The following is a 23015-nucleotide window of genomic DNA, read 5'->3' as shown; positions in this document are numbered from 1 at the left end:
GCTCGTCAAAATAACGCATCTGCATACATCCGCATGTCCTGCGTACCCAATGTTAAAGATAGGTATGCAGGACGCATGCAGAAGCAGGCAGACCTAAACAGAAGTGTGTAAGTGGGTGTAGCTTCAGGGAGGAAGTACTCAGCCCTCCGCAGAGCCCCGATATACGCTAATGTGAACCTAGCTTTAGCACAGTTTTTTAAAAAATTTTTGTCTGTCTTTGCATCCAAATTAGGAAATAAAAGTCCAAATTTGTATATTGATGATCCACATTATGCATCAAGGAAGAGCTGCATGCTGATATATTCAACCCAGTTATTAAACTTACAAAGCTATGTATGTACAGAACATGTAAAGAAAAACAGTGGAAGTAGCACTGTTTTCACACAGTCACATTCTTCTGGCATGTGGAGTATGAAGCACACTGCACTTTGCATGATAACATAGCACTGCAATGTAGCTTCACATGCACTCTAGCACCCTGTCCATGCCATATTGCTTCAGGGCAACAAATAACCATGCTGTTGGCAGTTTGAATTCCCTCTTTGTGTTAATTATGGCGCTGGTTGCCTATTTAGGATTTTAGCATACTGTTCTATTTTATTCAGGTTCATAATGACACAGTTCTGTTACTTACGAAGCCAATAACAGCATTCTGGAGGACATAATTATTAAAACAAACCAACTTTTGTTTCCCATTTCCAAAGTGAAAAACAATACATGAGAAAGACATAGACAAAATTTTGGATGCCCATACTCAGATGCTGTAAATGCAAACCATATAAATTGATATGATGTTTTTGCGCTTACTATGTAATACATAAACCCATTGCATTATGTTTTTACTTTAAAGGTGCACTATCACTGAAAATCCAATTTTGTAAATTCTATAGAAACACATTCTACTTTTCAAGATGGTTTTTCTCTATCTACTACTGCTAAGCTCTGACGATGGTCAAAAGGTGTTCATATACATGATACTTCCACTCCCCAACAGATACGTGACCAAACTTTTGTCTGATCTTTTTAAAATTTGTGATAATGTACAGTCTTTGTTCCATTACAGGGATTCAGACATTTTGGGTTTTATTACAAACAAAAACTAAAAATTTCTCCAACAAATGAAAAAAAAAATCAGTAATACAAGTTAATATAAGAAAGTTTATAATGTATCTTAATAGAGAAAATTACCTCTATTTGCTATCAACCATTTTTATTCACTCAGTTCTCCCAAAATCTTTATTTAAAGAGGAAACAAATTATCAGCTTCACTATAAGAATAGGCTATATAAGTGATAGAAAGGGGATTGGAGGAAGCAGCTGCAGTGAGAGAAACTGAGACCGAGAGACTCCATTCAGATGCTGCAGCTTCTAATGAGTATTTTCTCACCCCAATGTGGGATTCCCAGCTATACAGCTCAATACTCCTATAATGTTCTCCATGTTGCTGATACTTCTGAGAATTAGGAGCATGACCTCCTTTCATTTATGTGCTGTTGTTTAGTGGGATCTTTTAGAATTTAAAACTGCACTTTCATTTACATGTAGTTTTTAAACCAAGTTGCATTGAGTATTTTCAATTTAACTTTATGGTATATACTCTTTGCATCTGTCTTCAATTTGCAATTCTAACTATTATCTATTATACAATAGTAAGGGCTAAAACTAAAAAAAAAAAAAAAAAGAGTAAACAGTAGATTGTATAATACATAAGCTAAACTATTGTAATTAAAAATGTATAAACTTTGGCAAAGATAAAGCATCTGAGTATTATCATCCCTTTTTTTTCCCCGTATTGCCCACTAAAATTTTAACCTCTTTATGGCTTTGGTGCTACTGCGACCTCTGGGGCCTTGCCCATCAGTTAGCACTTCTAACTTTTAAAGACTCAGAGGTAATTCAGACCAAGCAAAATCATCAGCCTATTAAGTCTGTCTCCATCATATCACCCAGCGCTTTCTCAATGGCTTCTATTATTGATTGTCCTCTTTGCCACATGCAGGCATCCAAGCTTTTTATATTGGTCTCAGCTTTCAGAAGATTTGTTCAGTTGGTAAGTTTAATATGTATTTTTCTCTCCTACATCTGTAGGTTCCTTAAAGAGGACCTTTTACTGGATTTTTTTTTAATTTAAAACTAAGTGCCTCCTCCAATTTTTGCTGCTCCATTTGTTGAAAATTTTTTTGACCCTCCATTCCAAAATTATGCCCCTTGGAAATTAAGATGCAAATTTTCCCTTTAACTAACCTTGCGAATACTACATACGGTAACTTCACTGTGGGTGTTTGCGTTTATTCCCATGATGGCCAATCAAAACACGGCTGCACCCACAGAGAAGTTTTTACCCAGTTGGTTGAAAGGAAAATTTGCATTATTATTATGGGACATAACTTTGGTATGAAGGGGCACAAAACTAATAGTAAAACTATTCCAGGATCGATGGAACAGCACAAATTTGAGGCGGTACACAGTTTAAATTTAAAAATCAAGTTAAATGTCCACTTTGACCGCAACAATGAACATGCTTTTGATCTTCTTCTAGCAGCCAATGGTTACAGTTTTAGATCCAATTGTTATACCATGTATATCCATGATAAGGAACGCAGTGATATTGAGCATTCTCTCCAGGCAAAGATGGCAAACGATAAGTTTTACCATCTTGGTAATATTATATTTTATATTTCAATATGTAATTATAAGTGTTTTGTGTAAATGCTTCAGACTATTACATAATTCTGTGCTATATAGAACTGTCATTAAACTAACATACGGTACAACAAGAATTTCACAGATTTCCTATTGTCACATATAAAAACAAAATACGAGGCTACCTGGAAAATGGACTAAAATGCAAGACTTTATTAGATTACATAAAAGTAATTTTAGGTTATGTTCCCATGATGGGTTTTTTTTTGTGCAGCAAAAATATGCAGCAAAAATTCAACATCACACAGTTCCAGCAAAGTAGGTAGGATTAATAGAAATTTCATGTTCACCGACCGTACATTAACTCAGCATGAACTGACTTAGCGTTGCATGTTTGGAATCTGCAACTTGTCAATTCCTCTTGCGAATGCATTGAGATTTTTATGTGCAAAATTTCTCCATAAAGCTGCATTAGAAATTGGAAATCTGCAAGTAAAACAAAATGTACTCAGACAACAGTAACCTAAGTAAACCTAATAGGCTCAGAAATATCCATGCAAACGTATCCTTGGACAAAAGTACAAAAATGCACATTGAATAAAAAGAAATAAAATAGATGAACCGGCACAAATAGGGATGTGTGGGGTTAAGTCAGTTAGGAGCACAAATGAGCCAGATACAATGCTACTACTGAATGCACCCACACAATCTTGAAAAGTGTGATAGCATAGAAATTTCCTAAATCGGCACTCTTCAATGCTTTAGGTATAGTAAACTTACAAAACCACAAATATGCATCAGCTAGACCTACGTACAGTAAAGGGAACCTGACCTGACAGATGCTGCCCGATACATGTGCAACATATAGAAGACACTGAATACATTATTTCAGTCATATAGTCTAACTCCTTCAACTTGGGTGATTTTTTTGTTTTTTCCTCTCCTCCTTCCAAGAGCCATAACCCTTTTTATATTTCCATCAATATAGCCATATGAGGGCTTGTTTTTTGCGGGAAGAGTTGTATTATTGAATGACACCATTGATTTTACCATATAGTGCACTGGAAAGCAAGAAAATATTTAAAGTGCAGTGAAATTGCAGCAAAAAAGTGCAATTCCACAATTGTTTTTTGAGCCTTTTATTTACCATGTTCATTATATGGTAAAACTGACTCAGCAATGTGATCCATCCAAGTCAGTACTAGAACATAGATACCAAACATATAAAGTTTATTTTTTAAGAGTTGAAAAAATATTCCAAAATTTCTATGAAAATAAAATTTTGCATTTATTGATGTTTTCGGAGACCCGTAACGTTACTGTTTTTTCGGGACGGGGCTGTTTGAGGCCTTACTCTTTGTGCCCTAATGAGTTGTCAGGATAGCCGATGCCTGTAATTACAAAAATTGTGATTTCTGCTGTACACAGCAGTGATGATGACATATTTTACTTTGTGATATAACTTGCATTTATTTGTGAAAACAACGGAAATTTGGAGAAAATTTAGCAATTTTCAAAATTTGAATTTTCATGCCCTTAAATGACAGAGATATGTCACATAAAATGCTTAATAAGTAACATTTCCCACATGTCTACTTTACATCACCACAATTTTGGAACCAAAATTTTTTTTTGTTAGGAAGTTATAAGGGTTAAAAGTTAAACAGCGATTTCTCATTTTTACAACACCATTTCTTTTAGGGACCACATCACATTTTGTTAGGGCTGGCGGAACGCACCAAATAATAAAGATGGTAATAAGATGGTCCACCGTGCAGGGGTGGTAACCTGCTGCTCATTAATGGCGGATGCTATATGGCGGTATACTATAAGAACACAAACGGGTTATCGTCACCCGGTGTGTACAGGGGAGGACTCTGTTGCTTCACAGAGCCGCACTACCGCTGAACATAAACACCGGAGCCTGTTTGTGCTCACAGAGCTCGGCTAAAAGAGCGCACAGCGTATGGCCGCGGAACGCTACCCCAAGGACACGGGGTTAGAGTCCCTCTAGGCCCACTGAGCGTGCGGCATCGCTGCCACAAGCGCCGCTAAAGACGCTGGCAGTGGAGAGTGGAGTATGTGCACTGAGGCATGCTGGATCAATGGTGAGGACCAAAGTCTGACTCAAACCCTGACCTACCTAAGCCTGGGCACTAGCAGGCTAGACTGCATAACACATGCGTACCAAGGGTAGGGGTTTCATAATGAGTCAATCACCAGATATATTCATACGTGCATACAACTCTCACACCTCATAGTCTGTAAATACAGTCTATCCTAGCACATGGGCAAGTGGCCATGCGAACCTTTTATAGCCATGGGCGTCTGGGACCTTCCTGGCTTCTCAGATGGGCCAATCCAAACACGAGCAGGACCTGAGCATGTGACCCTCGATGTCCAATGGGAGATCACTCCATGGGCATGCTCAGTGGCCCGACATGAGGACTTAGTCCCTGGAGAATCTCGCTGCTGAGCAGCATGCATTGTCATAGCTGTGCTAGAGGTGGCAGCAGCAAGCAAACCCACGGAGTTGGCCTGGGCAGAGCGTCGGGACCGACAAATCTGCTGAGCAGGCTCCACTGCGGCTGAAGAAGAATGGGAGACCGCTGGGTGCAAGGCTCTGGATTCCTGCTGTGCAGTGGCAAGAACCCGACGCCTAACACATTTGAAGTCACTTTGAGAGGTCTATATGATGGAAAATACCCAAAAGTGACACCATTCTAAAAGCTGCACCCCTGAAAGAGCTCAAAATCACATTCAAGAAGTTTATGAACCCTTCAAGTCCTTCACAGGAATTTTTGAAATGTTTAAAAAAATAACATTTAACTTTTTTCCACAAAAAATTTACTTCAGATCCAATTTTTTTTATTTTACCAAGGGTAACAGTAGAAATTTGGCCCCAAATGTTGTTGTGCAATTTATTCTAAGTACACTGATACCTCATATGTGCAGGCAAACCACTGTTTGGGCACATGGCAGAGCTCGGAAGGGAAGGAGCACCGTTTGACTTTTCAATACAAAATTGATTGAAATTGAGATCGGACGCCATGTCGCGTTTGTAGAGCCACTGATGTGCCTAAACAGTGGAAACTCCCACAGGTGACACCATTTTGGAAACTAGACCCCCAATGAACTTATCTAGATGTGTTGTGAGCACTTTGAACCCCCAAGTGCTTCACAGAAGTTTATGACGTAGAGCCGTAAAAATAAAAAATCATATTTTTTCCACATAAATGATCTTTTTGTCCCAATTTTTTTTTTTTACCAAGGGTAACAAGACATTGGACCCCACAAGTTATTGTGCAATTTGTCCTGAGTACGCTGATACCCTATATGTGGTGGTAAACCACTGTTTGGGCGCATGGCAGAGCTCAGAAGGGAAGAAGCGCCGTTAGACTTTTTCTACGCAGAATTGGCTGGAATTGAGATCGGACGCCATGTCACATTTGGACAGCCCCTGATGTGCCTAAACAGTGGAAACCCCCCACAAGTGACACCATTTTGGAAACTAGACCTCGTAAGGAACTTATCTAGATGTGTGGTGAGCACAAGTGCTTCACAGGGGGTGACGTCATAGAGGTTACCTCAGGTCACTGGACTCTGTTCCCAGCCAGGCTGAGCTGCGATGAGATCCGGTGAGATCCCTGCTAGCACCGTGAGCGCTCACGGTGTTAGTAGGGGTCTCACCAAAGTCACCGCAGTTCATCCCGGCTGGGAACGCAGCAGTAACTGGGGGTGACGTCATAGAGGTTACATCCGGTCACTGGGCTCTGTTCCCACCCGGGCTGAGCTGCGGTGAGATCCTTGCTAGCACCATGAGTGCTCACGGTACTATCGGGGATGTCACCAAAGTCACCGCAGCTCAGCCCGGCCGGGAATGGAGCCTCAGTGACCAGATGTAACCTCTATGACATCACCCCCAATTACTGACGCTGCATTCCCAGCAGCTCATTCACCAGTGATTCTCAGCCTGGACGGTCGCATCTTGGCACCATCCAGGTTTAAAACTAATTATGCCCCAGACATGGATTACTGCATGGGACAGAACGACAGACAGGTATGGTATATTGTTGTTTTATTATTTTAGTTTTATTACAGGGCTTCGGTGGAATTAGGCGAGGTTGTAAGTATAGTTTAATTAAGATTATTAAAGGAGTCTGTATCATTTTTTCAATGAAAGGACTTTATTCTGGCTGTGTCTTTATTTACCATGTAACTATAGGATTAGTAATGGATGGGTGTCTTATAGACGCCTTTACATTACTAAGCCATGGGCTTAATGTCACCTGACAATACAAAGGTGATATCAACCCCACAAATATAAAACCCCACTTGCCACCACTACTTTACAAGTGGGAAGAGCCGGGCAAAGCGCCAGATTTGGTGCATCTAACAGATGTGTCTTTTCTGGTCATCTGCGGCTGCTAATTTTATGCTGGGGGTCAATATCCATGGCCCCTTACCATCCTGAGAATACCAGCCCCTAGCTGTGAGCTTTAGCAAGGCTGGTTGTCAAAATGGGGGGATCCCATGCCGTTTTTTGTATTATTTATTTAAATAATTAACAAAAGAGTATGGGGATCCCTCTATTCTTGATAAGTAGCCTTGCTGAAGCTGACAGCTGAGGGTTGCAGCCCCCAGCTGTGAGTTTTGCCTGGCTAGTTATAGAAAACACAGGAGAACCCACACCGTTTTTTTTATTATTTACTTACAGCTGAATACTTCAATACACTGCTCCTGCTGTCATGGTTATTAGCAGCAGCAGGGGTAGGCTAATAGGAGTAATAGTCCCATCAGCCACTGCCTGACGTCTTTTATTAATATAACTCTCACAATTCTCCCCTGCTCGTGCTGATTGCTGACAGAGCAGGGATGAATGATGAGAGTTCAGCACCTGGTGCCTGGGAACAGCGCTTACTATAACGCTTCTTCCCTGGCACCCATCCGTGTGGTAGCGATGTGGCAAACGCATGCCACACGTGTGCCGCAAGTATTACACACACGAACACTGACATCTCTGGTACCGGAAATATCAGGACATGTGAAAGAGACCTTATAGCGGGTTTTTATGTTTGACTGCTGTCACACACTAAAAGACGCTTTTTATTGCAAAAAATAGTTTTGCATCACCACATTTTGAGAGCTATAATTTTTCGATATTTTGGCCCAATGAGTCATGTGAGGTCTTGTTTTTTGCGGGAAGAGTTGACGTTTTTATTGGTACAATTTTTGGCCACATGACATTTTTCGATCGCTTTCTATTCCGATTTCTGGGAGGCAGAATGAACAAAAACAGCAATTCAAGAATTTCTTTTTGGGGGAGGGGGGTTTATGCCGTTCCGTATGTGGTAAAATTGAAAAGGCAGTTTCATTCCTCGGGTCATTACGCTTACAGCGATTCCTCATTTATATCTTTTTTTTATGTTTTGGTGCTTTTATACAATAAAAACTATTTTATGTAAAAAAAAATTATAATTTTTGCATCACTTTATTTTGAGAGCTATAACTTTTTTATTTTTCTGCTGATGGAGCTGTATGGCAGCTTGTTTTTTGCGGGACAAGATGATGTTTTTAATGGTACCATATGTATTTATATCCGTCTTTTTGATCGCATGTTATTCCACTTTTTGTTCAGCAGTATGATGATAAAGCATTGTTTTGGGGCTTTTATGGTCTGCACTAAAGGGGTTAAGTAGTGGGACAGTTTTATAAGACGGGTTGTTGCGGACACGGCAATACCAAATATTTGTACATTTATTGTTTAGATTTGTATCATTCAACTATTTATTTCAGGAAAGAATATGTATTGATTTTTTTATTATTGTTTTTGATTTTTTTTAAATATTTTTACAATTATTAAAAAAAAATTTACTTTTTTACTTTGTCCCTCTATGGGACAATCATTTTTTGCAAACTGATCGATTCTATAGCATGGAGATGAAGCAGCATCTGCATGCCATAGAAGCTATCAGTTCGGCACTGACAGAGAGACTTGCTGATCATGCACTGCACATGATCAACAAGTTTACTAGCTCAGGTGACCCAGATGTCATCATGACAACATCGGGTCACCATGGCAACGATCAGGATCCCGCGTCATGCCGCGGAGTATCTGATCCAAAGGCAGAAGGGCCGTCTGCTCTCTTCCAGCTTCCGGAATGCTGCGATCTTGGTCAATCACAGTATTTTGGGGGTTAAAGTGCCATGAGCAGTCTGTGACCACTCCTGCCACCTAGTGCCGGGTGTCAGCTGTCAGAACAGCTGACAGCTGGTGGCGATTGCACGCACACCCCCGTGATCATGGGAGATCGCGATGATGTAATGATCCGTCCATTGTCAAATTGGCCCAGGTCTCATGGATGGATCATTGCATCCAATATCAGAAAGGGGTTAAAAAATACACATATTTGGTATCGCTGCATTCAGAAATGTCCAATCTATCAAAATCTAAAATAAATTAATTTGATCTGTAAATGGCATAACGAAACTCCAGTATTATGTTTTTTGGCCTCTACAGTATTGCAATAAAATGCAATAAGAGGCAATTAAAACATTACGGGTCTTGGAAAATGATGACAAAGGCCAAATTGTTTCTATTACAAATTTCCAAATTTAGATAAAAGAAACCACAAAAGCGCGCCCATAGGGCCTTACCAGTGCAGATATAATGAATATAAAATAAATAGTGTAGGTACTCACCCTCAATAGTTGGGTAAAGCCACAACTACTGTATGCGCTTAGTCACATGCAATGAAGCTGCAGCAGGATGGTGTAGACAGACAGCGTCTGCTTCCATTACTCAAAGAGGAGATCCCAAGAGGGAAAAAAACACCAGATTCCCGCGCTGCTATATTTCAACCATCAAATAGAGGAAATCCAGTGGATTTCCTCTATTTGATGGTTGAAATATAGCAGCGTGGGAATCTGGTGTTTTTTCTCCCTCTTGGGATCTCCTCTTTGAGTAAATTTCCAAATTTGTTTCCACCACTTTAATTAAAAGAAAAACTACAAACGTTTGGTATCTGTGTACTCGCACTGTCCTGGAGACTTATATTTCCAGGTCAGTTTTGCCATATAATGAATATGTACATTTACAAAAAAAATTTTTGCAATTTCAACGCATTTGGAATGTGTTTCCCTGCTTTCCAGTGCATCGCATGATAAATTAATTATGTAATTCAAAAGTAAAACTCGTCCCACAAGTAACAAGCTCTCGTACGGCTGCATTGATGGAAAAATAAAAAGTTATGGCTCTTGGAAGAAGGCGAGGAGAAAAAGAATACTCAAAATCACAAGGTTAAGAAGTGGTTAAGTGCACAGAAAACTGTGGTAAATCCTTTATATTTCCAATCTTTTGAGGTTATTTTTTTCAATATAAATGATCTGCATAGAAGAGCTGCCTTTCAACCTTTACTGTCTGTAGATAACATACTGTATAAACTTTTAAAGGAGTTAACAAATTATTATTTTCCCAGTTTCCACTTATCCAAGAGAATTCATCAGGCACCTTAATGTATTCAAAGTTTTTTTTTTAGTATAGATGTTAGCAATTACTTTCATTCTAAGTACAGTAATAGCAACTTTGTATCTGATACATCAGCTTGGAAAACAGTTTAATATAATGAATAAAAATGATATCTTGGCATAAAATTGGATAGGTTGAATTTGAAATCCCAAATGTGTCGACTGTTTCATTGCGATGAGTAAAAATTATTCAAGGACAAAATTGAGTATTAAAATGTGTATTACTTACACATCTGTACTGCATAATAAATATGCTGGTGCTGGAGCAAGGCTGTATTAGGATTGTCACTAAGGCACAAGTGCTTTTGTAGCATGAAAGGGTGACCTTTCAAGATAGTCACAAATACGAAGCATGAGAGACCTACAAAATCAGAACATTCTGTGCCAACACATAATAAACCGAGCACATTACTAGTTTCAGTAAGCAAAAACATTAAAGAATATTTCACCTAAAATTGAAAAATTCTATATAAAAAAACCTTGAGCGATTCTCCTGTGTCAAGTTTTTTCATATTGTGTTCAGCTGTCTACTTTTTAGATATTATTTTTTATAAGAAAGGCTTATCTGTAACCGACATAGCTGTCCATACAGCTCCCAATGGGGTTGCACTTGATAGCCAACTCAATGTGTTTTAAAGCTTTCTCTAAATCCTGTAAGTCACATGAATTGTATTACCACTTGATGAAAGGAAATGATCTAGGGACTCTTACTGTGTACAGGTGATCATAGGTGCAACTTTTGAAACTCCTGAGTCTCGGCTTACTAAATCTGTAACTGGGCCCCAATCTATTATGTGTCATTCTGTATTGCTTGTCTCTTCAATAGTCTCCAAGACTCAGGTGCGACATCAACCACTGCACCATCTTTAATTTTTCTTTTTTTCTTGGAGAAAAGCTTAAGAATGTAATAAAATGACCACTGTCTTGTAAGTAAACTGCAGCCTGTCCTAATCACATGACAGGAGGGGTTGCAGTCTGAAGAAACACAGCTCAAAACCTGTCTCAATTATCAGAGGGGCAGTATCATAAACCCACATAAGCTCGGTGAGCAGCCAGAGCATGGCTGTGACATGAGAAGAAATAAATCTCATCTCTGACTGACCGCACACAGAGGACTGCTCAGTTAGAGAAAAGATTTATTTCTCATGTCACTGCCCTGGTCCAGCAGCTCACATACGTATGTGTTTATTATACTGCTCTTATGATAGTTTTGACATGGGTCTTGAGATGTGTTTCTTCAGACTGCAACCCCTCTTGACATATGATTAGGCTGTGCTGCAGTTTTAATTTTGTTAAGGGTGCCATTTTATCTCATTCATGAACAACCCCTTTAAATTATTGCTTCATGGTATTATACAGGATTAGAAAGTATGGCTGCTTTCTTAGAACAGTTTTGCTCCTGTCTACACATCGTTTGAGGTATTGCGACTCAGTTCACTGTATTTGAGCTACGATATCAGACATAACCCATGTACAGATGTGATACTATTTATGAAAGAAAGCATACTCATTCCTTCTAAAACTATACACTCACCTAATACAAAATTGGCATTCACCTAAAAATATTAAAAGTCTGTACGATTATTGATTCTCATAAGCATGTGCTCATGGTTTGGTAATTGTTATTGCAGTGTTTTAAATATAGATGGTTCAGGACTATGCCCTGGATTACCCATTATTACTATTTGGTTTTGTGCTTGTTTAAATAATTGGGTCAGACTCCAACTGACTACACTGAGCAACCTTCTGAGGATAGGCTACCTGTTGAAAAAAGTACCATTAAAATTGCTTGGTGTCCTTTTAAAATGCTAATCTAGTAATGGTATGCTATGACGAGCTCATTAATACATCTTTTAAGCATTTTATAACTTGCCAGATTTACCTTGTGGAACCTTTCTTACTCTAATTGTCACTGATGTACCCTTTTTTCTGGTTACTTAGATTTTATAGGTCAATGAGTTTTAATATGCTTTTATGTTAATTCTTAGAACTTGGAAATTTCAGTCCCGCTGTTTTTGCTTAACCCTTATTTGAGATAAATGTTTTGTTACATGAGCTAATCATTTTAGAATAGGGTTTTTTTGGTTTTGTTTTTCTTTTTTTTTTAGTTTTGTATTAGTCATGTTTTCAGATAATTTGCGCATATATGCTTGACGTCAGGTATCATTACAGACCCTATTTTAGTTGACCATAAATGTATATATTGCATATCTAGAATGTCACTGGTATAAGCTTGATACATAAAAAATTCTAATGATATAATATCAAATCAGAACTTAAATGTTTTAGTTGATTAGTCATCTCCATGCACTAATAGATGGCTCCATGGCTGCATCAGGCTTGTTTGAATATCGGTATCACTTCTTCTCAGAATTTGTAAGATTATATTTCTTATAAAGGTGGAAGGAACAGAAAATATATTTCCTACTCATCTAATTCCATGAAAAAAAAATTATTTAATTTAAACAATGAGTTTTCAAAACTTTAACATAGTAACATAGTTATTAAGGTTGAAGGGAGACTTTAAGTCCATCTAGTTCAACCCATATCCTATCCTAACCTGCCCTAACATGTTGATCCAGAGGAAGGCAAAAAAAAACCATGTGGCAAACAGTAAGCTTCACATTGGGGAAAAAAATTCCTTCCCGACTCCTCATACGGCAATCAGACTAGCTCCCTGGATCAACACAATATTAAGGAAACTAGTGTATATACCCTGTAATATTATACTTTTCAAGAAAGGCATCCAGTCCCTTCTTAAATTTTAGTAGTGAATCACTCATTACAACATCATATGGCAGAGAGTTCCATAGTCTCACTGCTCTTACAGTAAAGAATCCGCGTCTTTGAGTATGCTTAAACCTTCTTTCCTCCAGACGTAGAGGATGCCCCCTTGTCCCCGTAACAGGTCTAAGAGTAAAAAGATCATTAGAAAGGTCTTTGTACTGTCCCCGCATATATTTATACATTGTAATAAGATCACCCCTAAGCCTTCGATTCTCCAAACTAAATAACCCCAAGTGTAATAACCTGTCTTGGTATTGCAGACTCTCCAGTTCCCTAATAACCTTGGTCGCTCTTCTCTGCACTCGCTCCAGTTCAGCTATGTCTTTCTTATCCATGTGCATTAGTCGATTTATTCACTAAATGAATGTAATTGTGGAAATACAGACATGACGTCCGAATAAATAATTTGCACTGCAGCCTTTCAGTTCTTTTAGAATCGTAGTATAAAGTTTAATATGTATTTTTGGTTTCTTGAATGGCTTTGTCACAATCTTGTCAAGATTTTTCTAAAGTTAATTTCTATGCTTTCTACTTGAATATACTAAATATATGATGTTGACTATGATGTGCGGAGAGTTGGCTGATAATGTGGCCATGTTTCATTTTAATTCATTGATAAAACAGAAAGACAATCTCAATAACCTTATTGTCTCCTTTTTTAGTCAGTATCCACCTAATGCAGAAAACCTGTATAGAAAATGACTCTGTGCTGCAGTACATTTTTTATACTTCATGTTCTTTTCCAATAGCAAAAAATCTATTACCATTTGTGTTTTCTGTACTAGTTCACATGCCTATTATATAGTCACAACACCTGGAGCTCTTATGGTTCCACTAAACCAAACTTCTAGTCGTGAGAAAAGCTAAGTACACCCTCTTCTATGATTTTACATATCAGAACACAATAAATAGAACCAAATTAGTCCTTAGAAGGTCTTTACAATCGGTAAATACCACCTCCAATAAGCATCAACACATGAAAAACTATATTGTGTCATTACTTCTACTTTTTTTGTCTAATTTTGTTAAACAGCTTGAAAAATTAAGTAAACCTATAAATTAAAGGGGTTGTCTGGTCAAAACCGATAAGTCTGCTTGACTCTTTGTGACTTCAGACTTATGAATCCCCTTAGCACTGTGCGCTGCGGGGATGTGTCAGTCTCAGACCCGGGAACGGAGGGTAAGTATGAGTTATACATACCCCCGTCCAGTGGGCATGGCCTCGCTCTCCTTACACTCGTAATTTCTCTAGTCAGAAACACCCACCATCCGTCTGCGTCACTGGACGGGGCACGGCCTCGGCTCTATATAAGTGTATGGAGCAAAGCCGTGTCCACTAGCCGGGGGGTACCTATAACTCATTCACTTTTCCCTGCGAATCCCCACAGCACACAGTGAAACCAGCGAATCCCTGCAGCGCACAATGTGTGTGCTGAGAGCATTCATAAGTCTGCAGTCACACAAAGTGACTGTAGACTTACCGGTTTTGACAGGCAACCCCTTTAATAGCTTGTAGAACCACCTTTAGCAGAATTCACTTGAAGTCTTTGCTTTCTTTATGAATTTATAAAGAACAATGTGAGAGGCTGATAATGTTGCTTAACCCCTTTGCCCCCAGACGATTTTCCTTTTTTGTCGTTTTCATTTTTACATTCCCTTCTTCCAAGAGCCATAACTTTTTTTTTAGTATTTTCATCAATATAGCCATATGGGGGCTTGTTTTTTGTTGGACGAGTTGTACTTTTGAATGACATCACATTCATTTTATGTGATGCACTGGATAGTGGGAAAAAAAATCAAAGTGCATTTAAATTGCAAAAAAGTGCAACTCCACAATTTTTTTTGTTTTTTTCTTTACCATGTTCACTATATAGTAACAATGTGAATAATCAGCATGTGCACAGCCGTGGGGGGTGCCAGAGTAGGTTCCTACACCATGAAGTGTAAAACAAGAAACTTGGCACTCAACTTAAAGTGATCAGACAAGGAATTTAATGATGTCCACAACGTAGTAACAGAAACATTTCGGTCCTAATGCTGGACCTTCATCAGTCACCATTATATTTTATTCAGGGATATGGGTGGACCCATAAGATCACTTGTAGTGGTAATTAATCAGACGGTTAAGGATCCTGCCACCTGCAATAAGGACAGTGTGGCCAAATAAACTGGCGAGTCTGTAAATATATGGAGGTGCGCGCCATGCCTGGGGAGCATGTGGGACGCGGTATCCACCGCTAGTCCATACTGAGTCTACATGCACACGTTCAGTATTTGATGAGATTTTTACCTCCGTATTTGAGAGCCAAAACCAGGAGTGGAGCAGTCAGAAGAAAAGTATAATAGAAACATGTCACCACTTCTGCATTTTTACCCACTCATGGTTTTGGCTTACAAATACTGAGGTAAAAAATACTCACTAAATACTCAACGTGAGTTCGTGGCCTTACAAGACTATATACCAATCTTCTCTGCTCCCCCTGCTCTTTAACATGCTGCCTGCAGATTGGACTGCACTTCATGATCACAGGTTCCCTTTATGTTCATTGAGGTTTGTGGGCATTCATTTATACACAGTTCTCTTAAGGTCCCATCGCAACATTTCAATTGGGTTGAGATCTGGACTTTAGGATGAAAATCCTGGTAAGATTGTCACCTATGTTGAAAATTTTGAACTTGAAATAATCTTTCTCAATGTATAATGATGGATTTCAAATTGTTTGATAATGGCCTTAAAACCCTTACTACCCTAAGATTATTGTTGATGTATTTCCTCTTTGGCACTGTGCTAACAGCAACACTGTAAAAACTTCTGTTTTTATCAATTTGGTATCACTTGCTGATGAAAAATTAATCAAGTTCATTTGATTACTAGCACCTTTTTAATTTTTCTTTGAATTTTGACCTAATTTTTGTTAGATAAATAATGACAGTATAATTTGGCATGTGTTATCTGAGTTTGTCGTTAGCTTATTTAAAGACATTTTATAACCAGTTTTTTTTTAAATATGTCCTGATACGTAAAAAACATCAGTTTTTCTCATGACTGTAGATCACCATAGCATAGCATAGGGCTTGGGTATTGTCACAATTTAGACACTTAAATGCATATATTTATTTGTCATGTCACTGAGACTTTTAAAGTGAAAAAAAACCCAAAATAAAATAACCAACCTTTTAGTTATCCCTTTGTTGCATTTACTTACATATTTTATTATGTATATTATGTATTATTTAATTTACATATATACTTGTAAAGTAGGTATTTGTAATATAATATACAAAATTAAAATATATAAAATACAGGATTGTCGCTGTATTAGACTTGTTAGACATTTTCTGTATGTCACAGCCAAGTTTTATAATAAAAACTCAGAAAATCTAATTATAATTTGTGAGATAAGATAGTTGTTGCTTAATAATAATAATAATTTTCTTTCTATAGCGCCAACATATTCCACAGCACTTTACATTTTAGAGGGGACTTGTACAGACAAAAGACATTACAGCATAACAATAATCACATAAATCAATAGATACCAAGAGGAATGAGGGCCCTGCTCGCAAGCTTACAATCGCTGAGGAAATGGGGGATACATGAAAGGTGGATGGTAACAATTGCTTTCATTTTTCGGACCAGCCATTATGTAAGAAATCCGGTGTTCATGTAACGCAGCATGAACCAATTACCAACAAGAATGTTTAAAAGTACAGACACAGAGGGCTATTAAATCCATAAAGGGTGTGAGAACATGATACAAGGAACCTGGCTATGGTAAAAATTTTGAATGGGCAACACAGGGATAGTTAGATTAATGTGTTGAGGTGGTAGGCCATTCTGAAGAAATGCATTTTTAGGGCATATTTAAAACTGTGGGTATTGGGGATTAATTGAATTATTGCAGCACATGAGAAGTTTTGGAGACGGGAATGGGAGGTTATGATTATTTAGGATGTTAACCTTAGGTCATTAGCAAAAAGGAAGGCATCAATAGGGTGGTAGACTGAGACGAAGCAGCAGATGTAGGGTGGTGCAGAACCATGGAGTGCTTTGTGGGTGAGAGTGATAAGTTTATATTGAGTTCTGGAGTGGATGGGTAACCAGTGCAATGACTGGCACAAGGTAGAGGCATCGGTGTAATGGTTGGTGAGGAATATGATCCTGGCAGCATCATTCAAGACAGATTGGAGAGGGGAGGGTTTAGTAAGAGGGAAACCAATTAGTAGAGAGTTAAAATAGTCCAGAAGAGTATGAATAAGAGAAACAGTAAGAATTTTTGCAGAGTCGAAAGTAAGAAAGGGTCAAATTCTAGAAATGTTTTTGAGGTGCAGATAACAAGAGCGAACCAGTGATCGGATGTGGGGGGTGAATGAAAGCTCTGAATCAAGTGTGACCGCAAGACAGCGGGCATGTTGCTGTGGAGTAATGGTAGAACCACACACGGGAATAGCAATGTTGAGCATAGGTAGGTTAGTGAAGGGAGGAAACACAAGGAGTTCAGTTATTGACAGGTTCAGTTTCAGATAGAGGGAGGACATGATGTTGGAGACCGCAGTAAGACAATCACTGGTGTTTTCTAATAATGCAGGAGTGATATCAGGAGTATAGGTATATAAATGGGTGTCATCAACATAGATATGGTACTGGAAACCAAATCTACTAATTGTTTGTCCAATGGGGCAGTATACACGGAGAAGAGGAGGGTTACTTTACCTAGTATTCACATAAATCTTGTTTAATAGTTAAAAATGTAACTTAATCATCTTGTCAGTTTAAAAATAAAATCATTGAATGATTTCTAGAGTAATACCAATCTGGAATGATACAGGAAGCAGCATTGTCTGGTTCTTAGTTTGCTGTTTGTTTTTCTTTGGATTATTTATGCATGTTTATTTTATATTTTTGCTTTTATTTTTTTATTATGTTTTCCAATCTTTTAACTTGCCTGATTTTAATAATTTTATGACTATTTGTAGAATTATTAACCTAATGCATGTTGTGTTCAAGGAAATATATTACATGTTAGTGCTTCAATTTGCCTTTCAAAATTGCATACCAGTATTTTTATCCTCTTATTGTCTGGGCACTGTTGTGAATTTATTTTAAAGATTCACAGAATTGGCAGTACCTGAATGATACTGACTCATTCTCTCAAACCTGATATTACAAGCAGTTTTCTAGAGATCTGAAATCCACAGTGAACATAGTGGCTAAGTGAGTAGCATTGTTGTTTTGCTGCACGGGGTCCTGGGTTCAAATCTCACCGAGGATACAAACTCGTTGCAGATGTTATGTTCTCCCTGTGGGCTTATTCAGGGTACTTCCGGTTTATTCTCACACTCCAAAAACATACTAATATGGATTTTATATTGTGAGCCCCAATAGGGAAAGTAATAACTAATATCAACAAATAGCTGCAGAATATGATGGCTTTATATAAGTATGTAAAATAAATAAACTTCAGCTCAGTCACACGTCATTAATATTTTCACAGTTTTGCCTTTGGACTCTGCAATTTATTGTCCCAATATATCAAAAACAATGAAGCATGTTATGTCGTTTTATTGTACAGCTCCTATACAGACCAGTGTGTAGGAAAGAGGTTGCAAACAGTCCCAGTGCACATCTGTCATCCTCTACCGCTAATCCACCAAAATTGGACTACTATTGAAAAGTTGCTTTTTCCATTTTAGATGCAATAAGACTTTAAAATAATGGTTGAGATGATGGGCATAACAAAATGAGCATGCAGCTACATTGTACTCTACAGTTTTAAAAGTGTATTTTGGTGATATACTGTAGATTCCATAAAGATACCCTAATGATACATAGCAATACTGTCATTAAATAATGCTACTGAGAAAACTCAATGATTACTTTGTAATAGAATCTTGGCACTGTTGCTAAGAAATTTGCACTTTTTTTAATAAGATTTTAATTAGTCTATTTTAGCATCTTTTACAATGTTTGCAATATGACATTTCATCACCCAGTTCATCTGCACTAAATATCGTCTATTTATTAAATGCTAACACATAGTTTCTTATTATTATACATTTTAACTCAAGTCCTGCTGGAGTTATTTTTGTTGTGTTTGGTGTACTGTCTGAAATGTCTTTAAAATGCTACTAGAATTTTTGTGCTGTTGTGCGTTTAGTGTTGATTCATTTTGATATGGTTGTTTTTTGTGATGTATGTTAATATAGTATTGTATATTTGTATAGTAACGGAAATGTAATTGCACTGTACACATTCTTACATATTTTTCTATTTTATAACAGACGAACCAAACTCCTGGAGTTCACCCTCTGCCACCTCCCCAGGGCCGGAAGTAACCGTTTCTCTTGAAGACATGATTGCACCATTATCTTCATCACATTCAGTCTTGCCCTCTGACCCTACTCACCAGATACACCCAGAGCCAGCATGGGATATCTACAGGGAACAAGATATGGGAAAACCAAAGGAACACACTGCAAATGGTCATAAAAAGAAAAGGCTTGGAGAGTCAAGGGAGAGATCAGCAAGCCCAAAGAAAGTAGATAGGTCTAGACGAGAAGAGAGTTTCAAAATAGAGTTTCAAGAAGGCAAGTCGAAAAAATCGGATACTGGCAAGACCATTTCTGCAGGGAAAATGACAGTGAAAAATGTTGGTGAAGTGGGAGAGTGTGGGTACTCTGCAGTCAGTGATGGTGGAGCTCTGATCTCCAGGTCCACTGAAGCAAACAGAGAAGGAAACTTCTGTACAAAAGACATATATAAGGATGCAACCAGTGAGAAAAAATCAGTGGCCGCTCTTGAGCAGAGCAAGTCAGATTCAGGTGGGTTATCAAAGGTGTACAGTAGCAATATTTCCACCTCTCGAGCGGGCACCATGGACCAAGACGAGAGAGATGCTGAAGCTAAATACAGTGAATTCCAAAAGGAAAGTCATCTACATCCTAGCAGCACCCGCAGCACTAGCACTGCACCTCGGAAAGCAACTGTCTCACCGGGACCATGGAAAATTCCTGGCTCTGATAAGCTACCTAGCGCCCTGAAATCTGGCACTTCAGCCATGAGCAGATAACTGAAAATATGACTGTTCCCTTTCCTTGTTTCACGTAGACTTGGAACATTTTTCTTAGCTTCCATCTTAAATAATTTAATTTTGATTTTCATTTTATTTATTTTAATTTTCACATGTATTTACCTACACAAGTGCATCTGGGACCAGGAGCATATATTTTGTATTTCTTTAAGGTTGTGCACAATGTCTAACCAGTATAATGAAGAAACTGTACATCAGTACCTGGAGCTCACAGGTCTTATATCTCTGGGCCTACCAGCAAAGGAAGAACCAAAACAGCAAAGAATACACCAGAGGCAGAATGTGCAGTTTAGCTTTAGTATATTTTTTCACTTAATGAAGGATGTGGGATCCACCCCAGTGTTGTCTGTAGCAAAAATAAGAGGACAAACATAGAGCAATCACAAACTGGAACATCGCCTTAATCAAACTGCACTGAGTAAGATGAAGGAGAAAACGAATTATGCCTTGTAATTCGACAATGGTATTGTAAATATATTGCTATCAACATATCTAGACAGGGGTTAAGATATTTCTCTGAAGCTTTGAATCTGCAGACCATAATGTGTCAGTAGGAACGTTATCTTCATTAACCCGCCTGATCATGCAGCATATGTAGGTAGGTGTGTGCGCTGTTAACTTGGACAGTTAGTTTACTGACTGATGTGGCTCCATTTAAATGCCATTTTTCTGTGAATAACCCATATTCCTGTACATTTCAAAGAAAGTTAAACTGGCGTCCAATGTGTACATTTGTACATGTTTCAGTGTACATGTATTGTATCAGCAGTACATTTTAGCTTTCATAAGTATGGAAGAAGCAGATGTAATCGTACCAGAAAAAAAAGGTAAAAGTGTACCACACTGTTGGACAAGACTTTATCCGGGGAAAAACTATTTTAAAAGATTGTGAAAGCTACAAAATCTCCTAGCGTTTACCATCAAGTCTGGCCTAGTTTCACGGGTATGAGTTCTAGAATGACATTTAGGCTATATAGCATGCTAATCTGCAGCTTAACTTATTTTCTGACCCCGCATTGTAAGCAATACTCGCACTTTGTATAGTCCATGCCATTTACACAAAGTCACTTTTTGAATATCAACATAGGGGATCCTTGGGTATAATTTAACAGTATGCCTTCTGTAAAATTGCGTATTACCAACGCACAATGGATTCAATAAAAAACGAAGTCATATATTCATTCAGGTTGCCAATTACAGCTACTAAAGGTTAAAGAACATAAAAGGTTTCCCCTATTGCCTTACACTCCACCATGACACATATCTGGATTCCATTATCTACTTTTGGAGGAGAATTATAAATTCACATCTGCACTTTCAAAGGGTTTGCTATATTTATATCGCAGCCAAGAGCAGTTTATTGAGAAGCCTATTTTCATGAAAGTATTATACGTAAATATCTATGAAATGTACAAAATATATATTAGAGGGATGTTTGAGTAGAGTTGAGGGTGCATTTCATTTCACATCTTACTATGCTTTTCATCAGATGTGCAATTTTCATATGACTTAACTGTCTGTCCTTGTTCTTGGACATCTCCAAGTTTGTCCTGTTTTAATAAGCGGTGCATCAAATGTTTAATGTTCCATCTGTGTAAGTCTATGAAAAAAGGAGCATTTGGATGCCAATTCAATTTGCAGCTTTAAAGATAAATCACCATTCTCAATGATAAAGCACAAATACAGAGCATTTTACTGACGTTCATGCCCACCTCTTGCTTGTGCTTCATGTTAGGCAATTACCATACCTTGCCTAATCCAGTTTTGTAAAATGCTTCTGTAGTGTAAGTGCACGTCCCAAAATTTCTCATTTCCATACGTGACCAAGTTGGTAACTAAAGGAAACACTACACAAAATAACATTATAAAGTCTACTTTGCAGAGCATTTTGCAATTACCAGTGAAGTAATTGTTTTATACAGCTATACCAGATAAAGTCTGGGAGCAAGTAATCTAAACCCCATTCCAGATGATAAATCTGTGTAGTGTTAGCTGTGAATTTACCTTGTACAGCTGTATCTCTATAAATATAATTCCATGTATTAATAGTCACAGAAAGGCTGTAAGTGAGCAACTATTTTTATGAAATGCACCACTACGGTTAAATTAACTTTTACATAAATCTTGTTTACTGTATGATATTCTAAAACACTGTCAAATAAAATATATATCCAAAAATCTTAAAGACGGCAATGATCTTTCATTAATGACAATGTCTTGTTGAATGTAGACTCCAAAATATGGAAAAAAAACTTCAGAGGAGGATTATGTTGGAGAATTTTGACCATAGTAGTTGTGTTGGCACAAAGATACTACTGTAAGTTCACTCTGTTGAAGTGTGTGTCTTTTCACAATCAGCATTTTGTATTTTTACAGCTAAATATGACTATAATTCTGTTCTGATACATTTATCGCAGATAAACTTTACTATTTTATTTTCCACAAGACTCTAAAATTCTCCGAATTGATTTTTGAAAGTCTGAGATCACACTCTCTTCATCTAATTGCAGGAAAATTTCCAGTATGCCACACATTAAAAGTGTGCAAAGATGATGGGTATCTGAAGCCCTCTTCCATTACGAGGATCAGGGATAAGCCGCTTCACCTCTCAAAATTTAGGAATTGTTCAATACTGGACAATTTTTTCTTAATTGCTGAAATGCCCCAGATAAAAGAAAAAAAAAAACTCTACTCCTCCCAGACCAGTAGCATTCCAGCAATGTCTCTGCTGTGTCTCCTGCTTGTCAGACAGAACTGTGAAGGCTGCAGTCCATCAGTGGCCGCAGATTGGCCTTCTCTGGGAGAGAAAGCACTAATGTTGCTGGAGCTGTGATCCTCTAGATGTGTATGTGTTTTGCTTTGTTTTTTATGATGTTTTCTGTAGTAAAGTAGCATTTAAAAAGGTGTTAACAATAATGGACAACCCTTTTAAGGAGACGCCAACCTTGCTTCCACTTGTCTGTTACC

General features: G+C 37.9%; 1 protein-coding gene across 1 annotated transcript in view; it reads left to right on the top strand.

Annotated features, from left to right (window-relative positions):
• Positions 1-22233, top strand: part of MAGI2 (membrane associated guanylate kinase, WW and PDZ domain containing 2) — a 1360388-nt gene extending 1338155 nt beyond the window's left edge. The window contains exon 22 of the mRNA XM_073551424.1: positions 19240-22233. Within this exon, the coding sequence (XP_073407525.1) occupies positions 19240-20027 (788 nt within the window). The 3' untranslated portion in view covers positions 20028-22233. The remainder of the gene's footprint in view (positions 1-19239) is intronic.
• The last annotated feature ends 782 nt before the right edge of the window (positions 22234-23015 follow it).

Source organism: Dendrobates tinctorius, unplaced genomic scaffold (genome assembly GCF_039654945.1).
Source record: "Dendrobates tinctorius isolate UK_male_01 unplaced genomic scaffold, ASM3965494v1 ptg000176l, whole genome shotgun sequence".
Classification (NCBI taxonomy): domain Eukaryota; kingdom Metazoa; phylum Chordata; class Amphibia; order Anura; family Dendrobatidae; genus Dendrobates; species Dendrobates tinctorius.
The sequence above is the reverse complement of the archived record's forward strand: the minus strand, read 5'-3'. Positions and strand labels throughout refer to the sequence as shown.